The 25,077-nt window shown below is 35.9% G+C and overlaps 1 protein-coding gene across 3 annotated transcripts in view; it reads left to right on the forward strand.

Annotated features, from left to right (window-relative positions):
* Positions 1-25,077, forward strand: part of CDIN1 (CDAN1 interacting nuclease 1) — a 134,844-nt gene that overhangs the window by 11,381 nt on the left and 98,386 nt on the right. For 2 of the 3 annotated variants that reach the window (XM_075030372.1, XM_075030371.1), the window contains exons 2-4: positions 18,949-18,994; positions 19,860-19,924; positions 23,206-23,266. In XM_075030372.1, the coding sequence (XP_074886473.1) occupies positions 18,949-18,994; positions 19,860-19,924; positions 23,206-23,266 (172 nt within the window). Of the gene's footprint in view, positions 1-18,948; positions 18,995-19,859; positions 19,925-23,205; positions 23,267-25,077 lie in introns of those variants that run through there. The other variant, XM_075030373.1, reaches the window with a different exon arrangement.

Genomic DNA, 25,077 nt, shown 5'->3' on the forward strand with positions numbered 1-25,077 from the left:
GGTTAGTCTTGAAATTTTGCTTGAAATATGCAACCAAAATTAAGGTTGTACTTTCTGGATTCTTGAGCGGTGGTAAGTCTGTTCCTTCTCTCTTAACCTTTTCCCCTTCCAATACAGGCAGTGCTACCATATGGGAGTTCAGTTCATTTTATAAAAAAAAAAGTCACACAGAACAGGACTGATTACACTTGTGAAATTCATTTTGGCTGAGTAAAGGGAAAGCCTTTTTGGCCTTGAGGAATTTATACAAACCACTTAGAAGCCAATCCTATATCCTTTGAAGATTTGATGGTGAAATGCAATGATTGGAGGGGTCCTCTTAAAGCAGACATGGAAATAAGTTCCCTATAATTTGAAAATGCATTTTGAGTTTGTTGTAGCCGTGTGTTAGGTGCTCTTGTTTAATACAGAAGAAAAGAAAGACAGAGAAAGAGAAAGAGAAAAAAAGAAAAATACAGAGCGAAAAGAGAAAAAAGGACAGAAAAAAGAAAGAAAAAGAGAAAAAAAATTAAAAAGAGAAAGATATAGACAAGGGAAAAGAGAAAATGCAAGAGATAAAAGGGAGAGAAAAAGAAATTAAGAGGGAGAAAAAAGAGACAGAAAAGGAAAAGAATAAAGGAAAATAAAGAAGACAGGAAAAGACAGAAAAAGAAGGAAGAAAGATAGAAAGGGAAAGAAAAAAGGGAAAGAAGGAGAAAAAGAAAGAGAAAGAAAATCCTTTTATATGTCAAAGCTGTGGGAATTGTCTTGGTCACAGCGTACATTACTGTGTTGCTTCATGAAGTTTAATTTGGTTGTACTTTTTGCCACTTCACAAATTCCATGGTTGTGATAATCACCAGGAGGATAGGATTATAAGTCTCGTGGCACTGTTTTTTCTAAGTATTTCATTCTAAAGCAAGCTTGGTGTCATCAGACAGACCAACAGATGTCTGTAGATTTAAGGGCCAGATTATGGTGGTTGTTAAGAAAGGATGAAGTGGTAGTTTTAACACTGACCATATGTGCATTTTAATTGACTTGTGGATTTTAGGATACCATTATATTCATGTTGCTTGTACTTAAGGACAATGATGATAAAAATGGTAATTCTTGATTGTATTTCAGAAAGAGTCCATACTGTATCATTCTTCTGAAGCCTGCAAACAAGTCTAGACTAGAGTTTTATGAGCAGAGGGGATTTGCTACATCAGAGGGGAAGATATTTTATTCATGCATTGTTTTTGGGACAATCATATTCTGGGCTATATTACAATGGCACGATAAATTGCTGAATACACTGTCTGCTGAATATGACCTCACCATGAAAAATTTGATGCATTAGAGTAGGAAAGGTTGGAATATATCAACCTTAGCTGACAAGGGACTTTGAATTTTGACCTAACACAGATGACCTTTGTGTGCAATAAAAGTGAGTTTAATCTCCAGGTCAAGGTTGAGGTGAACGGTAGGGCAATGTGGATTGGTTTGTGCTGGCTGTGGCTGGATCACACCTAGCAAGCAAAGAAATCCAAGGTCTTTGCATTTCAGAGTAACCAAATGCTTATTCACCTGAAGTTTACTCATATCTCTTATACTACCTTCAAAAACTGTGCTGTGCTGTAGACAGCTAACTCTTCAGCAGCTGTGGACTAATTCATTTGAAGCTCAGTGTTTCAGAATAAGAAGTGTGAGGTACGTATATTCTGCTCCTATAGATCATTGAATAGGTAAGCTAAATAAAATTTCTCCTCTAGCATGTAGAATAAAGACTGTCAAGTATATTGCCTTGCTATGAAAAGGGTGAAATCTAGAAGCTTTATTTCTTTGACAGCTAACCTGTCTTTGGAACATCGGAAGTTTATTCCTAAGTGGCTTATGCTTTTAGGAGGAACACAATTAAGAGAGCTCTGATATGTTTCACTAGGCAAATACAAAGAAAACGGGTCCTTTTGAGCACTCCCTTGCTGTAAAAGGTATTTGATCAAAGAAGCTAAGTTACAAAATGTTTTAGGGGTTGTCTAGGTTACGTAATAAAGACGTATAGATGAATTTAAATAAAAGATTGTCGTGTTTTATAGTAGTCACAAACAAAATCTGTCTTTTTAACTGGCTGGTGTTCCAGGAGTGCTATTTTACTAACATACTAACGTTACATGCCCTGAATACTTTACACAGATAAGAGTGGTAGCGGTGGTGCTGTTGGAAGGAGGGGGAAGGAGGGAGTTCTCTTTAAATCAGCCGGGGGAAAAAAAAGTTTGAGACTAATGGAAAGAACCTCTACTCCTTTAATAGAGCCTGCAAAATATATTCTCCAGGTCTGATCAGCTCTGAAGGCTCTAGAGGTTTGATGATTGGAATGGCAGGAAATCACGCTTTCAGGACATAACGAATTGACTAGGCCATCCATCATTTGTTAGCATGCGCTGAAACACTGGGTTTGTGTGCAGAGGTCTGTGATTTAGTAAATACTTGGGAGATGAATAGAGCTTACACACAAGGGAAGATATTGCTGTCCTTCAGCAGCCTTAGACACAGATCCCTGCTGAGAAGGCCGTCTGACAGCAGCTCATCAGTAACTGGCCTGTCACAGTCAGTGATGCCCACCAGCCATCCCCAGTATATTAAATGCATTTTTAATATCTGCTTCAGTAGATTTAATGAAGAAAATTTAGTTTCCATACTCTGATCACTGCTTCCTCAAGTGTTTTAAAGCATTGAGTGAAGCACTTCCAAGAAAGGAACTGTGCTGATACCTGGAGGAGCTGATTGAAAATGAAAGTGAAACAGAATGCAAAGAGGATTGTTATTATCCAAACAGTTTCCTTAAAACAAAACAAAAATGTTTGGAAAAAGCAGCGATCTTCTTGGAAACAATTGACCCTCGTGCAGAGGGACCTTATGCAGCAGGCTGTAGAGCAACAGAGATGCAGTGCTGGAAAAGGTGTATGCACAGTGGTTCTGTTTAGTGTGGCAGGGCTTGCCAAAAGGCATAACTGCATTTCCTACACTTTTAGATGTCAGTATTTGAATCAGATCATCGTTCTGTTAGGCTTTCAGAGTCCTGAGAGAAGGGTGGCTGTGAATGGAAGGAATGGAATAGATCATGTTTTTAATAAGTAACATAGATTTTGTTTTGGTTTTGGCACATTTGCAAGGGATGCAGTTGGTGAAAATCATTGTAGCGTTCCGTGGTATTATTTAAACTGATGTAAGAAACAAATAATAAGACACAATGGAAAATAAAACTTCTGCATTTTTATAACTTAACAGGCTCATTGAGAGTTACTCAATACTGACATTCTGCTTGTAAGGATTGTATGGAATTAATTTTTTAACTTGATAGCAAATGGTAAGATCTTTTGCTGTTCATATATATAGATAAACTTGTTTGAATTTCCTGGGAACTTTCGGGGAAAACTTCTGTTTACATAAAGGCAAATATGTTGGTTTTCATTTTCTAACGAGATTCAGTGCTTATGATATTTACTTCAAGACAGCAAGACAAACAACTCGATTTTGTTGCAAACATCTATTTGAAATATTCACTTCTTGAGCTTTTTTTCCCTCAGGAATCCATTCTGTGTTCACAGAAGAGAAAGCAAGTGCCGAATGAGACCTATAAATTTGATTCTTGTATGTGTCAAAACAGTAATGTATTAAATGCATATTATTATAAAAATTTAAGACATGTCCTAAACACTTACATTTTTATAACACATGACAATATTAAATAATACATTTTCTTGTTAGCATCTGTTTGCTGTCATTGTTGGCAGGACCTATGATTTATTACTTAAATTAATGACTACAACCATTTTGGTCCTGATATGTGCCCCATAGCTTATCACATCACTTAATAAAATAACATATATGCTTCTATGAGAGACATTTTTTAATTGTTTATTCCTTTAAGTTCCTGGTGAAAATACCATATCTATTTGCAATGGTGAAAGTCTCAGAAGCTTGTTTTGTACTTCAAACTGAGTGAAATAATGGTAAGGATTAATTTCTGTAAGAATATGGAGTACTGTAACTGATCTACTAAAATTGTCTTCTGAGGCAAGCCTGGTAGAGTATTGTTACCAAAAAAACCAACAGCTTTGGAAGAGGAGTGGAAAAATACTGCTCTGTTTTCTGCAGTTCCAGTGCTGGTTAAAAGCCTTGTTCATTTGTTTGTTAGACTAATTGGTACCATGCAAGTAGATTTCAGAGTCCCATTGGCATGCTAAGATTTCACACTCTATCATTAGTTTTCAAATTGTATTTCATGGAGTCCTTGTTGTCCATGGACTTTAAATGACGAGTTCAAAGTAAATGAACTTCTCGTCAGCAGGCTTAAATTTGCCAAACAGGAATCTGCACCTACTGTGGGAAAAACGTTTTGGTTTGTGAACCCCTTAGGCTGAAAACTTCTGTTTTGTAAGCAACTAAAGCATTTTTATCTATCTCACAGTTTCTTTTCATACATGCTTTTTTTAAAATTCTAGTGTCCATAATGTTTTGAACGTGGTAGTAATATGAATGGGATATATTATCCCTTTGTCCAGCTTTTGGCTGGGGTAGAGTTAATTATCTCTCTAGTATCTGGTATAGTGCTATGTTTTGGGTTCAGTATAAGAAAAATGTAGATAACACACTGATGTTTTCAGCTGTTGCTAAGTAGTGTTTAGACTAAGTCAAGGATTTTTCAGCTTCTCATGCCCAGCCAGCAAGAAGGCTGGAGGGGCACAAGAAGTTGGAAGGGGACACAGGCAGGGCAGCTGACCCAAACTGGCCAAAGGGGTATTCCATACCATGGGACGTCATGACCAGTATGTAGAGTGGGGGGACTTGGCCTGCGGGGGATCGCTGCTGGGGAACTAACTGAGCATCGGTGCGCGAGTAGTGAGCAATTGCATTGTGCATCACTTGTTTTGTATATTCCAATCCTTTTTTTATTATTGTTGTTTTATTATTGTTGTTATTATTATCATTATTAGTTTCTTCCTTTCTGTTCTATTAAACTGTTCTTATCTCAAGCCATGAGTTTTACCTTTTTCCTTCTGATTCTCTCCCCCATCCCACTGGGTGGCAGGGAGTGAGTGAGCGGCTGCGTGGTGCTTGGTTGCTGGCTGGGGTCAAACCATGACACCCTTCCAGCACACGCGCCAGGATATCCAGTAGCATGATGGATAGTGACAGTCTCATTACTTTATGCTGGAGAATTCTTGAACTTCAGTCCCCTGCTGTATCCTTCTCATCTGAATAGGGTATTTAAGCAAGTGTTGCTGTCCATCTAAACTGGCAAAATGGCTTCAGGTAAGGATGTGTTGCCGAAGAGGACTTTATTTTTGGGTGAATATCCTCTGTTTGCACATCTCTGTCTAGACCTGCAATGTGTTGGAAGCATTTGATAGCATCCATTCCCAGATACCTCCAGAAGCTTCCACACTGAATAAAAATGTCCTAATATAGCACACATTCTTCTTCTGTAGAAAGCAGAACGTTGCCAAATATTTCTTTGAATAAGACCCATGTGATAGCAAAGGTACTCTCTTGTGTAATGCAGCCTGTCTGAAACTGTTTCAAAGACAACATAAAAACTATGACCAAGCTATTTCTATTTGTGGTCTGCTGAGAGATGGCAGAACTTCTTATCCGTCCGCTATTGATACTGGTAATGTCCAGTTCTTTATTGTACTTTTGTGGAATGCAGATGCACATTATGAGGCTACAACTGGTGCTAAGTATGATAACTAATAGCTAGAGTGTGAGTGTAAGTTCCTACGGATGAAAAGGCTATTGAACATTAGCCATTTCCTGCATTAATATAAAATGCATGTTGTCAATGCAGCTGTCCTTCAGTTTTCAACACAGCTAGGCAATGTGTCTTCCTAGACAAACGCATTATCTTGGATACACAAAATGTGAAAAGATAAAAATAACTCATAAGCTAGATTTCTGGTTCTTAGAGAGCTTAAAAAGGAAGATTTGCTTTGACCAGTTAGCAGGTACTTTAATAGGCCAAGCAAGTTCATTCCAAATACAGTGTTTAATGACCTCATTGCAATGAGTTATCTGACACAGGAATATGTTTTCCTTTATCCTATTATTTGAAACAGGAGGATTTAATTATTGACCAAAAAGAGAATTTGGACTACAATTTTTATCTCATTTGTATTGTGTTCCTTTGACATCAGTGGTCTGAGAGAGAAAAAGGAAAGTGGTCCTTTATGGAATAAATGCATGGTTTCAGTTTAAATATTTTTCTAGCCATATCTATCTGTTTGGTATGTCCTTTAAGTGCGGAGTGTTTTTTTTCCAAACAAATCCCATTGGTTGCCCAATAGCTATTATCCACAAGCTTCCTGCCTACACTTTTTGTTTTAATTTACTATTTAGACACAGACCTCGCCAGTGACAGGCATTCATCCTTACACATTATTATTTTTGTGGTTTTGAGGTTTCTGGATAGAGAATTTTGTCCCTTTATTTGGGCATACATGCTTGCCATTCTAACATTTTACATCTCAGTAATTTAAAATACTATTCAAATGTTTCAGCTACTGTGTAGAAAGTAATATATTTCTACGTAGACAGGTTTGGGTTGGTGAACATGTATCACGTGTTAATTATTTGCTTTAGTTTATTTTGTAATTCTCAGCTCTTTAGTCTCTTTATCAAGGATATATCTCTCAATGGAACTTTGCATTAGTGGATCAGGATGTTTACTGAAATAAGCAGTTAAAATTATTAAAATATGCAGTGGAAAGCAACATGCTTAGTTTAATGTGCTTCTGAATATTAAATGCAAGTAAAATGGTGTATAGACATGGAGCCATTTGTTATATTTTCATATACGAAGCAATAGCTGTGTAAACCTTAACCTCGTAATTTTGCAAGTTCCACTTTATCATGTAGCTGTAAAAGGTAATCAAAATAAATCATGGAAGATGAAGAAATATTTTCTAGGGCTTTCTGTATGCTTTCAGAAGTGGTGCTTGATCCATGAAATTTTAGTAAGCATATTAAATAATACAATATGATGTGCAACGTGTCAGGTCTGATAAATTATTTCGTATAGGACATTTATACAACATATGGTGAGCTGCTATGTGAACAGCTTAATGACTAAATTATGTTAATCTTTCTTGCCATATTTACTTTTCATTTTAAAAAACGGTGTTTTCAAATTTTTATTTTACTTTTTTGATCACGGGTAGATATAAGAAAGGTGTAGGTCATCCCCGAGAAGCCGTGACAGTGATCCAAGGTTCCTCAGCTGTGCAGTGTACATAACACAGATGTTGGGAGAGTCATCTGTCAGCTATGCCTCTCCTATGGAGTTAAAGTTCTAGGGGGAAAAGAATTCGACACAGTGCTGTCACTGTTACATTTTCACAATAGAAGAGCATGCAAATATTCAACCTCCTGCTTAGCAGTAGTGCCCTGTCTAATGTCTGTGCTGGTTAGAATAAAAAAATAGTGGGTGCATCTAGGGCTCATAGATCTGACAAAGGTCATGCTATGCTGGGCATTTGAATTGGAAATTGTCTGGACTTAGATTTTATAAAGCTCCCACTGTTGTCGGGGAAAATTTCAGCAGGGTTTTGTCCCTAGAGAGGCCTCTTAGGCCCTTTTCTGTCCTATGAATGAATTTAGATGTGAGGGTTTCTCCTGCCTTAAAACTGTTAAGTTCATTTTGCATACATCCCCAGAGAGAAAAACTGGCAGATGCTTTTGTCTTGGAAGTGTTTAAAAGAAAACTGCAGAACAGGAACAAGGGAGAGAAGGGGCCCTGTGTGGAGTCCCAGAACATTTTGGAAATGGCCAATATGCAGTTTTCATCAGTACTAAGGCGGGGCGCAATATGGTGCCTGTAGCTCACTAGGGAATATGAATGTTGATTAAGCATACTCCCAGGCTTTGAAATCCTGAAAGCAGTGTCAGAATAATGGATGTTGAGCAAATGTCAAGCATTTGTTAATTTCTCTGTTATTTGGAGTTTATCTACCATGATCAATCAAATAAACTAGTGCTTCTCTGTTGTGGCATGTGTCATTGATATGGTGATTAGGTGGCTAGAGAGGCCTTCTGCCTTTTTTTTTTTTTTTTTTTTTTTTAATCCAGGTAACAGATTACATATGAACAGCCGTAACTTGAAGTTAAAGATTTGTTTGCGATTGGTTTAGTGGAAAATGGTGCATTAACAAAATACTTTAGGGTACTGAAAGAAAAAAGTATTTGCATATCTGCTGTGCTAAAAATTATATTCATGCCATTTTTTCCATTCTTGGCCTTAAAGCTTTACTGTTGTGAGGAAGGATAAATTAATTATAAATGAAAGTTGATAGAAGAAACTTTTACTTAAAAGGAAAAGTTTGAAAACAAAGGATAGCCACCCCAAATCAGTATTAATTTATGGCTTAGCCACCTTCTTCCCTCTAAATCTTTTGGTTTCTGTAAACTGGGTCTCAAAATCCCTGTTTTTGATTGGGAAACATGTTCAGATGCCCTTTAGTTAAAGTGGAGGGGGCAACTCTGACTCTTTTATAAGAATACACTCTCTTTTATAAGAATACGTCAGAGCAGTTGTTAGATACTGGCTAACATGCAGGAATGTAAACTCTCCAGTTCCGATTATATTTTCTACAACTTCTCAATTTCCACTGTCTCCTAATTCTGCTAATTTGCCACTCTTAGAAGTTAGGTAACATACAAAGACCTGATATTTAAATGTGAAGAACAAATAAAAAATAACCTGAAGGAGAAGAAGGCACTGTGGCCTTTGCTGCTTTACTGTAATATATAGACTTTAAAATGGGAAAGGATAGGGTTGGGATGTTTTGTGTGAGACCTTTCTGAAAGCTGTCTGAAGGATGTTAACAGTCAACTTTCACTGAATTCCAGTGAAGTTCAGTTATACCCTTCTCATGGATTTTTTTTTTTTTTTTCCAAAGTCTAGTCCTTATGTGCTTAATGTAAAGATGGCAGTGTATATTTTTATTACGTTTTTGGCAACTCCCAGAAATTTAAGAAGTGTCAGTGAGTCATGCCATATGACTTGATGCATGTTGAGGTCATCTTCAGTTTATTTTAACATAGAACAAATGTTTGATGTTGAACTAGTTTTCCTTCTTCCTTGGCTTCCGCATTTATTTACCAAGGCCTCTGGGCCCATTCTACCAAGACTGGTCAAATTTTGGTGCTTATTGAAGGTGATGCTATATTCTGAACCTCTTGACTGTTTGCATTGGAGGTGATTCCATTCAATTAGTGCATGGAATAAGAGTTCTCCTGAAAACCCAAGCTTTTCTGTGGCACTGCAGGAAGCAAAGCATATAGTCATTGTACAGATTTTCAAAGCAGTGCAAAGAACACCAAAAAATAAATCTCTGGAAAGAGGAGGAAGGGAAAGGAAAATCCTGTTGGTAGGAGTGGAAAAGAAGGTTAGGGAAGTTTTAGGATAGAATAATGTAATATTGTGATCACCTCTTGTCAGATGTTCCCTTGATATTGCCTGCTAGTTGTGGGTAGACAGCTTTTTAAAAAAGAGTGCTGGAAGACCACTAGGAACAGCTGGGTTTCCTTCTTAGTGCGTTTCTGCCATCTTTCCAATGGGAAGTAAGTAGTGGAATTAAATTAGTTTATTTGTTCTATGGCACAGTAAGCTATACCCCTGGGGCTGAAAGTGGACTTTGTAAATATCTACATATATGGTACAATAAGTTATAGATAGAAGGTGAAGTAGTGCACTGTCGGCGAGGTAGATAGACAAGAATGATTCTCTTCTTCTGTTTTGTTTTCTAATTACAAGTAGCTTTAAAATTATAAACTTTTAAATGATAAACACTGTTTAGGGCTTAAGACTAAAAATCTCAAGGGGACTAGCTATAAATGGGTTCATTTTTTGCCTTAAATTTGTGTCATTCCTAAAACAGGTATTTACTTAAAACTACTCTTCTGTATCATCCATGTTTGATAGAGCTAAAATTCTTTAAATTATATCCTGTATGGGAAACATTAATAAGATCCTGACTTGTTTAAGGAATTAACAATTTTGATTGGATTACTGAAAGCTTTTTTGACTTAAGGTGTTCACTTTTTACCCTGGAGATAGGTATGCAACAGTATGTGTGCTTGACATGTGATGCATGCAAATGCTAAATACAGTAGCAGCATGAGGCAAGTGTCATTAACAGTAATTTATGTAATGAAAGCCACCTGGCTGTCTTCGTAATTAATTGCTTGTAAATAACAAATTTAAATATAATTTATAGTTTTCTAAATTTGATTATATATTTTTAGGAGCAAATTGTTTAAGGGTGTTTGGGGATTTAGTTTCAAATTGGCACAGATATGCTTTTTACATACAGACTAATCTTTTAATGTAAAATGAACAGTCTAATTAGCTTCAAATTGCCATTCACTCATAAAAAGTAGTTTTCTAAAATTAAATTTAAACATCTAATTTATACAGGAAAATATAGGTTTGAAGAAAAAAAGTATAAAGTAGAATGATTTTCCCCTTTCTCCACAATCAGGAAATTTCAGGAGTCTGAAAAACTTCTCTTGACAAGGTACTCTATAATCCAATTCTTTTCCTAGGGGGAAGTAGCACAATAGAGTTACCCAAACAAAATGAGGAAGATAACACAAAATGAATGTATCAAATCTTTGCAGTAATAGCCTACTAAGTGAATGTTTCTTCAATGTATGGACCTTGGCCCTATCAAGAGGGCAGATAGGAAAGGTGAGGGATAAATCCCTGGTTTAAATTGTAGCTTCTTTGCCTTAACTGCTTGTTGAGGTCCATTGCTGTTGCAGCCTAGGAGCATCTGTGCACAAGCGTCATCAGATGACTACAACTTTTGTGTATTTTTGTCTAAAGGTTCAACATTTAGATTGTGGTACTGAGCAAAAGAGTTCAAACTTGCAAACATGTTTTCTGTATAATCTTAACTGAAGTAGATGGAAATAAAGTGTGGATGATTGTACAGTTAAGTGCAAACAAGGAGTTTGAAGAGGTTTTGCTTTTTCTCTCAGTCTCTGGTGTGCTGCTCTATGACTCTGCTTTGGGATGTGTTCACCAATTCTTTCCTGGATATTAAGAAACTTTTCTTCTTGCTAAGCAACTTGGAGTAGTTGAGGACGAGGACATAGCAAATCATCTGCTTATGTTAGTCTCAAGATTTGCCTTTTTTTATTTAATTTTCTGAGAAATTTTGTTGGTAGAGCTAAAACAAACCCTATTTGACTCCTGTCAGTTTCTTTTGTCAATGGACTCCCTGACTAAATGATCAAAGGGTACCAGACAAGTTCTGGTATGTGTAAGGTAAAAAGATTCGATAGTCATTGAAGCCTGATGTCAGAATATTTGAGAGTTTTAATTTCATGTTTTACCACTGACATTGTATTTTTTAAGTCTGTGTTGTGAATATATTTTGGTTCTGTATTGCATCTGAAAATAGTTCTCAGGTTGAAAATTGAACCTTACAAAGTAGTTTTATGTTTTTATGGAAGAGACTTTACTTGAAACATTAGTGAAAGAGTATTTACTTACAGAGGTCTGTGTGGGTTTGGCGTTTAAGTGGGTTTCAAACATTCATGCAACAAGCACTGTGCTGTTTAACTCTGGAAAGAAAAAATATCAGAACAATATGTTGGGCAAATTACTATCTATTTTTTATACTTGCTTACTGAGATAATAAGACCAAAAAGTAGTTCCTTTTCACTTGCAAATATCACTCTTCTGTTCCTGTGTTTTCAGAGTTCCATTTTTAACCATAATATGTGCCACTGTTTATCCACTGTTAAAGCGTAATGTTGTTCTCATCATAAGCATATATATGTGAATGGGAAGGTAGCATCCTTATTCTGACTTCTTTTCAGTTTGGCGGCTTGACCAGAAAACTTCATAATCATTTGAATATGGCATATTTTGAGTTACACTTGTATTACTGCTGTTGAAAGTTAGATTTTTATGGTGTGGGTGAAAGAAGGTAGAATTTATCTCTGCGAAGAGATAGCATTATTTTGTGATCATTGCCTGTTTTAATAATTTGTATTTACCTCTGCATTTTATTTTTTTCATGTCTAATACAGATTGTTCATAGTCTGCAGTTGTTTTAAAATATATTGGCCGTTACAACAGACACCAAAAAATGAGGTGTCTACAGGAAGAATTGGTGTCCTGTTCTTAAAGGAACTTCTAAGTCTTTCTAAATGAAAAATCATTCAAACAGTATCTAATACTGGCAATTTTCCTCTGTCTGCTGCTAGAACTTATTGGCCAACTAGGTCAGACATTATTAAAGTTCAAGTGGCCCAGTGGGAAAAGTAATGGCCTTATGCTACTATGAATTTTAAATGCTGCCATTTCTATGTATTGCACCATCATCTGTTCTTGCACATCACTAAATTGTATAGAAGTTGTGGGACCAACCAGTGTCAAGGTCATAGAAGTGATGACTCTTCTCAAGTAGCCTTCTCGGAGCTTTGTCATACAGTTACTCTCATAACCCTGGCTATAGACAGCAAAGTTGTATGCACATGCCTGCATTTAACCTTTTTATTATCATTGGATAGTGCAAGCCTGCAATGCAGGATGTTTTTTTCCTCAGACTCTTCACTTTTGGTTTTTATTTTTGATCCTACCAAAGGTACGAAATCGACTTTGATACAAAGATCATTTTTAGTGAGTGATTCTATTTAAATCTGTTGAATTGAGCTGTTGTACAGTTTATTGAACTGGATATTGGAGAATTTCAAAAGTGATGGCTGCTATAGTTCTCCAGATGAGCTTGAATTTTATCTTGATTTTAAATGTGATGGTACTAAGCCTGAAATGAGCATATCAGCAGGTACTTCTTGTCATGTATATATATATTTATTGAATTTTTATAGTATTAATATATTTGTAATGGGAGTATTTCCCCAACAGCACTGTATTGGCATTGTAGTTCCCAAAGTACTAGCTACTGATGTTTCATTGTGTGGAAAGCTTGTTACGCAGAGATAATAAAACTAGTTTTGTATGCCAGACTTGAACTGGAGTAGCTGGAAAGCTGTAACATTGGAAGATAGCCACTTTACAGAAGTTACCACGTTGTAACTAAAGACTTAGATACTTTTATGTCACTTAGTTACTCCAATTCAAACTCATATATTGATTTAAACACATGCATTCAGACACACACAGATATATATAGACACGTATATTGATTTAGCTTAAATTGGTAATTCACCAACTTCTGATGTATCAGTGTTAGATTTGTGAATGATAAAGTACAAATGTGTACAGAGACAATAATGTGCTTTTTGAGAATTTTCATTCAGAGAAGTGACCACAAGGATATTAAAACTTTAGGAAAGATTTCAATATTAAAAGCTGCAGCAAAGAGAGGTTAAAGCCATAACTTTCTAGAGGTCAGTGAGTCTCCCTCCCTCCTTCCATGTTCTTCAGTGCTTGGATGCATATAAGTCTCGCGGTTCTCAAGCTTTGGTAGGCCTTTGGTATTCCTGAGCCTTCCTGGATGTGGAACCATTCAGACTGCTAAGAAGCCTTTTTCCCATCCTGACAATGCTGACATGTAGAAGAAATTCTGAGAATCCACTAGTTGTCACCTCCTCTCAGGTGGGAAGTTCACCATCAGGCTGGCTTTAGTTAATTTACAGGTGTAACTGTGGTGCTCGTTAGCTACATCCTGCAGTTCTGGGAAGCCATGGAGGCTTTACGCATCCGTGCATGTGTTATGCATTTGAACCGATGCTGCTAGATCTATTTGAAATCCATTATTGACAGAGTTTTTAGAAACAAGAGCAGACTGGTTAGCATGTGATAAGCAGTATAGAAACATTGCTTTCTTTTGGAGTTCCTGTTCCAAAGCATTTGCAGTACAGAAGTTGAGAATTAAAAGGCTGTTTGGGTTTCTGTCATGTCTTTGTTAATGTAACAGGAAAAATGTATTTTAGACACACATTCTGGAATTTCAGGATAGCTGTGAGGAGGACTCCCTTTCCACCCCCAGTCACTTAAATTCATCAAATACGTATGTATTTCTTTCCTCGCATAGATTCTTAATCCAGTATGGCAGCACCGTGCGATTCTAGCCCTAAGTTGTATGTATTACTTTTACTTTAAAGCTCAATATTGCATTATTAAAAAATATTTAGAAACTTATTATACATGAAAAGGGGAAGTTCTTTTCCAGTTATTAGAAATGAGAGACTTTCGCTGTCTGCTTCAAAACATTTCATGAAGAGATATAACTGGCACTACATACTCACACTGGAGACTGTGGAAGGAAAGAAACAATTTCTCTCCCTACCTGAATTCCTACAGTAGCTAAGTGCAGTGTTGTATGCACTTCCAAGAGAAGGTTTGACACTGCAGCTTTGGGATTTCACACGTAATAGCTTCTGAATTTTGGAAACGCAGCTCCTGCCTCACTCAGTTTTTTAACCAATATATTTATCATCTTAATGAAGTGGAATGTTCCATTTTGTGAAAGGGAAGTAATGAAGCAATGTTCTTTGTAGATTTCATTTGTTTAAAAAAAAATCAAGGCTATTCTATATATATAATATATATTTGTCTCATGATGGACCTTGCTTTCCCCCTGTTTGTCTCCACTTGTGTGAATAGTTGTTGGATTAAATACTACAGTTCATATTTACTCTTGATTTTTTTCTTTTTTGTACAGATCTCTTTAGATAGTCTTCCTTTGTTTCCGTCTTTCTATTTTAGGTAAAAAGTGTGGAGTTAAAGCTGAGGGAAAGGAAACTCATTTTAAAATGAATAGATGAAACAAGTGGAAACTTGGTTTCATACCTAAAATTTCATGTTTTCAGTAATCTCAGAAAATAAAGCAGAAAAGTCTAAGTTTTATATTATCCCTAAAGAATTAATTATTTGCAGGGGCTGATAATATGATATTTGCAGAAGTTGTCATGTTTGGATTTTCTCCTGGTGAAGCTGTAGTAAACAGCAAATATTAAGTTGGACAGCACCCCAAATCTTGGCTAGATCTGCAAGCCTGCTTTGTTGAGAAGACAATCTGATCCAATTAAATTCTTTTTGTCCTTACTAGCTGCTTCTTGGTCAGAGTTTTATATCATTTCTAGTTATGAAGCACTGATCTGCATCAGCATATTGTCTGTTACTAGTTTATATATGAATAGTCATTGCAAAACAAACCATTTCTGAAATACTCTCCAGGGATGATAGCATTTCTCCTCTACCAAACTCTGGGATTCATTAGAAGAGAATGGTGTAAATTTTATTCTTACATATTAAATGACCAAAAGGCATATTCTTTTTCCAGCACCAGACTTGCAATTGTCTTTTTAGCCTGACTTATCTCTAAGTTCTTAGAGACAATTCCTCTTATCCCTTGTTCTGGTCTGACTTAGGCATCCCATTCTCAATGGGGATGGACTTTGATATCTGTAATACTTTTTTTTGGTTATGATAAGCAGATTTTTATATCTTTATATCATTTGGAACCTAGAAATGACATTTCTTTTTTTTTTTTTAATAAAAGTTATTTTCTCTCTTAAAAAAAATGGGCCTTTTATAGCAGATTTTAGATTTCACTGTTTTATGCCTAAATCCAGTTATGTATTGACAAGAGCACAAAGTGCATCAGGCATTTAGATGGAAATATGCCACTGATATCAACACAGAGTAACAAAAGGTAAATCGGTTCATTATGGATGCTGGTGTACAAGAAAGAGAGGATATTTGAAGAGCAAGGCTGGTTGCTTTGAACAGAGCTCTGGGAGTTAGGTCCATTGCCATCTGGAATTGCAGAAGAAAATCTTTCCATGAAAGTAGCTGCTAAGAGGAACTTAAGAGGAAAATTTGCTTGTTTTCCTGGAAAATAGATTTAGTTCTACAAGATGGATAACAAGTTAATTTATTAACTATTTAAACTGGGTAGTACGTGGAATTACGAGCTTGTGGTTTTTCACTTGTTTCAGAAAATCAGCAAATAAGTACCTTGGCTCTACAGTTGGTTCTCGACAAAAGAGCTTGCTTGACACAAACATGTCTATATCCCTAGCCTTCCAGTAAGCCATGAAGCTTACTATAAAGTTTAATCCGTAAGAGGCAATAACGCAGCACTGAAATGTTACTTTGAATAGAAGATATTTTCAGTGTTATATTTGTTTTCCTGGCTATCTCAGCTCTATTAATTTGTCTGCTCATTTGCTGCTTTGAGATCCTGTATAGAAGCATCAGAGGATGGATGGTGCCCTAGGAATTTGGCTGCTCCTGTAGAAGTGATGATAACTTACATGGCAGTATCCCTGCTGTCAGTATCAGCAGTCGTGATCATGCTGTCTTCCAACACAAATGCATGTTCATGACTTCTGTCCCCTCTCCAAGTACACAGTACTGTCTTTTTCAGCGCTTTTTGAAACCATCATGTTTCAGTTTTCTGTCAATGGCATCTTGCAATACATGCTCCAGCTGTGTTTTGAGCTATTTCATTTTGCTAGGAAGTTGTGGCAATGGAATTGTGGCAAGGAAACACTGAATGGCAGATAAGTGATTTTTGTGTTTAAGAGGGGAACTGTGTTAACCAGAAGAAACATGGAAGCAGCCATGTGAAGATGTAAATCCACTTCTCCTGAGGAAGGAGAAAGATCTGGTAGCAAGGCTTGAAATTCTTTGAATGGTACTATTGAAATAATTCTCTTTGTCACAGTCATATTTGTTTTGTACTGCAATCCAGTATATATCCAACTTGTTCAGTTATTGGACTGAATTTTTTAGTGTTCATGGTAAGTCCTAAATGATCTGAACAGTTGGAAGCATAGGAGAGGAGTGTTGGACTAAACTGAAGTAGAAGGGCAAAATCCAAGAACACCAAAGGAACAAATAAAACGGACAAGAGTCAGGAGTGTGAAGAGAGGGATAATGGTCTTAATTCTTTTTGATATGTCAGTGGGTATAACAGGATAATGGTACAATAAGTACAGTAATCGTGCTGGGAATAGGCTAAAAATACAAAAATTGGTATGTCAGTGGGAGAGAACTCAAGCCAGAAATCCAGTTAAATGATGTCCTCTTTTGTTTTGGTTTTTTCCCATGTCTTTTCTCTAATTTCAGTTCTGCCATTATGACCATGTAAATCTGTCAGATAATAGTAGTTAGGTGTATCCAACTTATTTATAACCTGCAGGGTTTTTTTAAATAAATCAACTTGAAATACCTTAGCTTTGCATATGTATATAGCCTGTGTAAGTATATAATCTTAATTTCTTTCCTTTGTTCATCTTCTAATGATTACATGTGCATGTTGAAGGTTGCCATAATTGGATGGTGCACCTTTTGGGGAGGCATTGTGGTACATATCTCCTGGTCTCTATCTCAAATGATGTATATTTAAGAATATTTAAATTCTTGACTACATTGTAATTCATTTTTCTGTACTCCATGAATTTCATAATCTGTATATTAGTTTATGTTGCTATCATTTTTCTACACTTTTAACATTCGGACAGTGAGTACTCAGGGTGAACATTCTCATGCGTAAAATACTGGAGGTAAGGCTCAGCTTACTGCTGTCACACAGATGTTGCACTGGGCAGACAAACCCAAAATACAGCGTTATGGCAAAGATGTTGGAAGCACAGATACGGATAAGACAAACTAGTAAGCTCTTTATATAGCACTGCATTAATCTAGTCACTTTGTTCCTAATGCTTCAACTGGTTGGTTTAGAGGTCACTTTATATTGTGCTGCATAGACATACCGTCTGTTTAAACCTGAACAAACCATTTAGTCATTCTGTGCCTCAGTTTTCCCTTTTGAAAATGGGAGTAAGACTTCCTTATCTTAAATTAGTATTTCTGAGGTGTGAAAACAGCAAGCAGAAGGGCCATTTAAGTGTGGAGAGAACATTTACATTTAATGTATGTGTGATGTGATACAGGTGTTAAATTCACATACAAGAAATCTGGCGGAAGAGCAAGACTTTAGACATTGCTGAATCTTTAGGCATACCTATGCTATGCCGTAGTAGGTAAGTTCACGAAAGGAAAAATGTTAATTATTCATAATGCTTTGCTGTACCATAAAACTCGATTTATTGAGACTATAATTTGTTCAAGTTGCATGTAGTAGGAAAATATATCAGGAGTAATTAATTGTATTCAGGATGTGATGAGGTAGATATATCCACAGAGGACAATTGAAAACAGTAGCGGTGTGGTATTGATTGCCTTTCAGAGGGAAAAAAAATCTTGTCCCATTTCTAAATGTTAACAATTCAGAGAGAAAAATTCCCACTTGGGAAGAATGCTTTCCAGGTTGCTTCATTGCCAGGTGTTTGACATTGAGTGGAGCCTTAGATGAATGAAGCTTATGGCAGCTTTTGGAAATGACCGACTCCGGGGAATCTCAGCTTCCTGCTGTGAAAGTTTCTATTTTCAAAGCACATCAGTTTCAGTGGGAATGTTCCAGTGGTCCCATATGCTACTTCTGACAGAGGGGGAAGTTTTTAACCTGAATATGAGACAGCTACTGAAGAGGTTCCCTTGCTGCTAACAAAATGAATTTCAATATGTTGCCAATGAACAAGCGGCATGTTCCCAACTGCTGATGGAATTTAACTCCATCAATTATTAATGGAAATTTTGCTTTGTTTTCTTTTTTGCCTGTTCCCTTTTAACTTAGCTACCTGCTCCTGATAGGACTTTGTGGGTTCTGAAGCTGAAAAAGGAATCACCCAAACAATATGTTCGTTTGCTTTGAAACTCTTGCTATATTTTCCTCCCCTCCCTTGTACGCTCTCTCCTTGACCTAGCAGCAGGAAGCCTTTGTCTGAGGTGTTCATCTGGAACAACTTTTCCACACTTGTTTTCATGTTCTGTTAGATTACAGGGCAGCAGGCCTACCTTTGAAGCTCCCTTCTCTTTTGTTTCTTTGCAGTGCACTCCAGTAATTAACTTTGTCCTTCTTTTATTTGTTCCAGTCAATCGCAGTCCACTCTGCTGAGCATCTTCTCCCAGGAGTACCAGGTTAGAAGTTTTCTCCTTTGTGAGGGTTGACAGGTGCCTAATTGAATGATGAATGTCCCTTTATTTCTTTGTAATTGAACTGCCAGCTTTCTGATTGGTTTGGAGGATGTTCCCTTTTCCACATCAAGCACCGCCTGAGTCTCAGTGGATGGCTGCCAAGCCTACCCATCCATCTGTCTAATAACATCTAGCCTTTGCTTATTTGGTGGACCTGTAATAAATTATGCTAAACCATTATTATTCTGACAATAATAATTTCCCTGTGTTGCGTGGTTCCATGTGCTAAATGTTTGCTGACTTGCACTGTCAGTGCTGCTTTCCATTGCTGACAGAGATGATGATAAATGACCATTGCCGGAGTGGCAGAAGGCAAGAGAGGCAGAAAATGGAGTCATTTATCATGAGATGACAGGTGTCAGTCAAGTGGCAAGTCTCTATGGAATTACTTTTTGTAGTTTTTCAAATAAGTTGTTTTTAAGCAATGTTCTTCCTGGTTAAAAATGCCAGTTGAATTGTAAAACTAGAGTGCACCAGACTTAGATGGAATTGAATTGAGGGAAAATTAATACAAAGGTTGAAAGAGAGAACAAGTTTTTCTTTGCCCTCTGCAGCCTTCAGTAAACTTATTTAGATTCAATTATTGTGACCTTATTGGCTTTTACATATATGGTACATTGCAGTACAGTCTGAAGATGTTCAATTCAATAGGTAGATTGAATGTCATTTCTGTACAGAATCTAAAAACATAGTGCAGTTTATATATTAAAGTGTAGCCAAGAAACATGTGTTTGGGCAGTCATGATTTCTGTGTTTTGATCTATGACACATTTGTAAGACTCTTTGTTTGTTTTTTTCATTTTTCTAGAAACAAATCAAAAGAACACATGCCAAGCATCACACTGCTGAAGCTATTGAAACTTACTACCAAAGGTATGACCTCCCCACCCCAGTTAAGAGTATCATCATAACTACTAATTGTTATGGCAATTATGACTAAATTAGGTTATTAGTTTACGAAGCTGATTTTCTATAAAAATAAAAATTTGGGATGAGGAAAACAGGGTGGTTCATGTAAAAATGTTTTTCAGTGAAAATGCAGAAATTTTTCCGCTTTTGGTCAGTCTGATTAAGAAAGGGTTTACTTCCTTGGCTCTAGGTCAGGATAAGCAAATATTTTTTACAGTGTATGTGATAGCATTTATTATATATTACTTACAGTTTGTAATTACAGGATTTCTGTGTGAAGACTAATATTGATGATAACTTCCTTACAGCAAGGGAGCTTGTTCTGTTATTTGCTTGTACTTTTAAAACAACATTTGTGTTACATTACAAAAAGTTACGTATTAAATTCATGTATTGCTAGTTAAAGCACTAATTTTTAGATAACTCCTGTTTTATCAACAGAAGTGTCAGAAATAGCTTTTAAGGGAGGATGAAAACCATTATGTCATTTTACAATATTGTACAACTGTTTGCATCTTAAGCTAATAAACTGTATTTGCTACAACTTACAGTTTGTCTGTTACTTCTATAGGCTTTACTAAAAATACTGCAATGACATAATTGGGGCATACTGATAACTGGTAAAGATATGCAATTAAAATACTACTTTGTAGACTGACATATCTGAGGAACTTGCATGGCAAGTGAATTCTTACTTTTGATTATAGATGTCTGATATTTATGCTTAATATTAATCTGTATGAATCAGGAAAATAAACAAAAAGCCTTCATTTGTAAACAATTAACTGTGCTTCTGCAGAGTCACATACTTAAAACCTAAGCACAGCCTGATTATATCAGATGCTGGTTTAGAACACCTAGCGTGAATTGTGCTGTTTTGGGGGTTTGATTTTCTTTTTTTAGTAGTTGTGTTGTTCTGTAAAAATTTGTACTTGATCACATTGCACTTCTAGTGTTGTTTCTTGGTTAGGAAGAATATTGGCTTAAAATTTTGTTGTTAATAACCATGTATATACAATACTATTTTTAATTACTTCTCACCAGCACAGTTTCACTGAAGTGCCCTATGTTAATTGTAACTGCTGTGTAAATAACCCTTTTCTTAAAACATATGTATATCATTTAAATCACTTCTATGATGCGTTACTAGTTCCAACAACTTAAACCTGAAACATGGGACCAAATTTCACTTTATGCAAAGCAGCAGTTGTATTGGTCTCAGTAAGGTTGTAGGTATGATTAAGTTTGGCTCACATCAGGTAGGAGGATTTGGTCTCCTGTCCCCTTCTGTACTGTCTGAAGTATGATAGCAGTACATAACTAATGCATTATGTATGAAGCTATATGGTGGTGGTAGGGAAAATCATTCTTTATGCTATTTCTAGGTATTTCATATTGCAACTGTATTAACATGGACGAATAAAATGCACATGTTTTAAAATCAGAGATGTTCTGTTAATAGTTAGAAAACTCATTTCAATCCTGTTTTAGTAGATTTACAGTGTAGTATGTTTCGTAAGCTACAGGGGCAAACTACTTGAGTCAGAAGCCAGTTTGAAATGCTTCAAGCATAAACATGACAAACATGTCTTCTCCTCTACTCTTTTGTAGCATCCATCTTGCCACTGTAAACCCCAGTCTGTGTGGTATGCTCTTTCCTATTCCCACCAGCATACAAGCAGATAATTGTGCTCCCATTGCTTTCCTAGGTCAGAAACTACCAATTTTTGAAGGTAGTCATTTCCAGTGGTCCCTGTTGGGAGCAAGTAGAAGTACGGTTGAGTGGAGTAGTTTCTGCTGCTCTGCTGAGACTTACTAGTCTTAAATTTAGGCAAACACGAAGACAAATTACAAGAAGGATCAGCAAGCTTTTCAGAACAGCATTGCCATCAGCGTGTGAGACCTGTTAGTCCTTAATGGAATTGCCAGTAGTATTAGAAATATCTGACAGAAAATTACTCCATTGTCAGCTGTAGCTTTGCTGTTAAATAACTAGATGCATGTTTTAGAACATTAATCTCAAGTAAATCTTCCTGGTTAGATATTTTGTTTATGAGCTCTCCTTTTTTTCTTCTCTTACAAGTTTTCAGTGTTTAAATATACACAAGGCATCTTGTTTTGTGGTTTTTTTTAATGTAGAACTGAAATAGGTTAAAGCAAAAAGCTTTTATCATTTCCTTTATTCATTAAGCCTCAGAATAACTTGCAAACAAAAAGCCCTGTAATCCTCTGTGAAGAGGTTTATGCAAAGGTATTACACCCATTCCACAGAAAGGTAAAATGATAAAGAATTTTTATGTCTGTAATTAATGAGCAGAAGAGTGGCTTCTGATGGATAGATAATGATAGAGCTGGGAAGGCTGTGGCCTTCTAATGATGTCAGTAATGATGTGCTATATGAATACGGATAGGATAAATGAGCAAGTTCAAATGTTGGTAACTGTTGTTCTTTTCCACATGGCTGCAAAGCACAAAGTGGCTTCCAATAATATAGCTTCTTCCCTTCAACTCCTGAGAACAAGTTTTAGGCATTATTGAAATATAAACATCAAACAGTGAAAGTAACAGAAGTGAGGAAGGCGATACTGTGTGAAGCGATGGTCAGAAACATTACTGTGTATCCATATTGGTCTAATACCCTTAATCAGAAACATTAAGCCTTTGCCATTGATAGGATAATGACTTTCTATCACCCTTTATTGGATCCTAAATAGTTCTTCTTTTATGTTCTCTTTAGAATATTAATTTGATTGTTAGACTCTGATTTCACTAAAGTATTTAGTATTTAAACTACTGCCCAGTTGATAAAATCTGGATTAAATTTGAGAATTTATGGTTTTGTGCATAGTAGTGAATTGAGTAAGATGCACAGTACGCCTTCATAGTTGAAGGTGGAACGCAAAATCTTTACTGTGAATAATAGAGGTTTATTTGTCTGTAATGTATCTTTAAGTAGTACAGATATAATTTATTTGTATGTCATTAAGCCAAAATTTTTTTTAATTTCTTGGTTTATTGTGGTTTTTACCAGTGACTTAATTGAGATTGATATATCTTGCAGATGTATAGGAGACAACCCTGGAGAGTTACTGATTGTTTAAAATACTTACTTCTGAAAAGATTTCCCATTAAATACTCTGTACTGGGGTATTTTCCCCCAAATGAAAGTGGTGCACAAGGGAACTGGCATGTATAAACTGGCCTTTTCTTGCCACCGCAGAATTACCTGGCTTTGTCTTGTCTAGGTACCTGAATGGGGTGATGAAAAATGCAGCTGCCCCTATATTACTGGAGCTGGCCAATGAGGTAATCATCTTTACTTTTTTCTTTAATCTTCTGGTATAAAACCTAAGGGGCATATCTATAGTGACTTTAGTGAGAAATGTAATTAACCTAAAAAAAATGGTTTCAAGGCACATTAGACATTTAAAATGGTTCCCCAGTCTGTTAGTACTTACAATAATTAGACAAAAAGCCCCATTTATTAATAAATCAGTTAATGTAATTAGTCTCTTAACTTCAAGGCAAATGTGTAAGAAAGTCTGAATTTGTATTTTGCTGGAAATTTCAGACAGACCGTAGGTCTTTAATGCACAAACTTACTAAAAATTCCCACATTGATTAAATGGAGTTGCATCAGTTTTACTTACATTTGATTCCTTGTTTTTAATAATAAAACCCATCTAAGATTTTTTTATTATTGTTTAATATTAGGAAGGGTTAAACCAGTTCATTTTCCTGACTCCGTTTATTTCTGTTCATATGGATTAGAGGATGGCTAATGAAAACTGCTTAATATAAAGCAATTAAGCAGAGTAAATTCCTCAGTATAGCCATTTCCTAGAAAAGCTGGTGTATGAAAAGTTCAGTATGGTTGCCATTAAAGTCTTGACAAATGTATCGATGCTGTTTATTAACTAGAATATGAATCTGCCTTGGGATGCAACGTGTTATTTGCATTAAAAACTGCTATCTAAAGCACTATCTCAAAGAAGGTGTAAAAAGTTTGAAAGAGTGGCAGTGAGCCTCCTAGAAAAAAAATTGATGAAATATCTACCCCTTAAACTCTAAAATATTTATTTACAATAATAATAACAACACAATAGCTGATACTCGTTGGAACTGCTTATGCAAACCTCAGAGGGATAGAGTGAAATGTATGCTGTTTTGTGTTGCATTTTAATAGAAAATGTAAGAAGGAGGCAGAAAATGAGTGTTTGCATTGAAAATGATACAGCAGTACGAATATTAAGTGTTGCAATAGCAGCAAGTTCTACATGTTATATTAGTAAGAAAGAATGGTTTCTCTCTCATGTACATTGCTGCAGCCAGCAAATGAGCGATTACCTATCAATTACTAGAAGGTATTAATGGTCTGTGAAGTGTCCACATACCCTGATCATACAGTTAGCATAGAATAAAGGATTTATTTCATATTAGTACTAATGCATAGCTTCTTACCGTTTCTGGAAAAGACAAGTCTTAAAGTACTGGGAATAGAATTTACTTTACATAAATAAGTACAATCTTATTAAGAATTTAGGTAAACAACCTGATTCATGATATATCGCACCCATATTATATGGGAACTGTCATAAAAATATTTCAAGCACAAAGTAATATATCTGTTACTGGTTCTTTGTATATTTTTTCCCATTGATTTAGAGATGATGCATATAATTTCTGACTCTAGTGAGCATATCTTTGTTTATATTATACTAATGCATTTTTGCAATTCAGATCAAAGATATCTGCAGTTCAGAAATAAATAAAAATTAAAACTAAGAGAAAGGGGAGATATACAAAGAACTTATCTGCTTCTGATTTTGTAGTAGCAGGTATATAAGAAAGGCAATGCATTTTGTGACTGCTGCCTAATGCATTAGGGAAATGTGGCAATAACCAGCACTAGATTACTGCTTCCAAACAATCAAGCTGCCATTTTTATATGATAGTTAATATTTAAATGACATACTCTTGCATCTGCTGACAATTGATGTAATGGTAATACTTTATGAGTCAATATATATTTAATCAGTGGAAACTGTAAAAATTGATGAGAAATATATAACATAGGTGCATTACAGTGTGTAGCAGCTCTGTTAAATAGGAAAGCT

The sequence above is a fragment of the Buteo buteo genome, chromosome 6 (assembly GCF_964188355.1).
Source record: "Buteo buteo chromosome 6, bButBut1.hap1.1, whole genome shotgun sequence".
Taxonomy (NCBI): domain Eukaryota; kingdom Metazoa; phylum Chordata; class Aves; order Accipitriformes; family Accipitridae; genus Buteo; species Buteo buteo.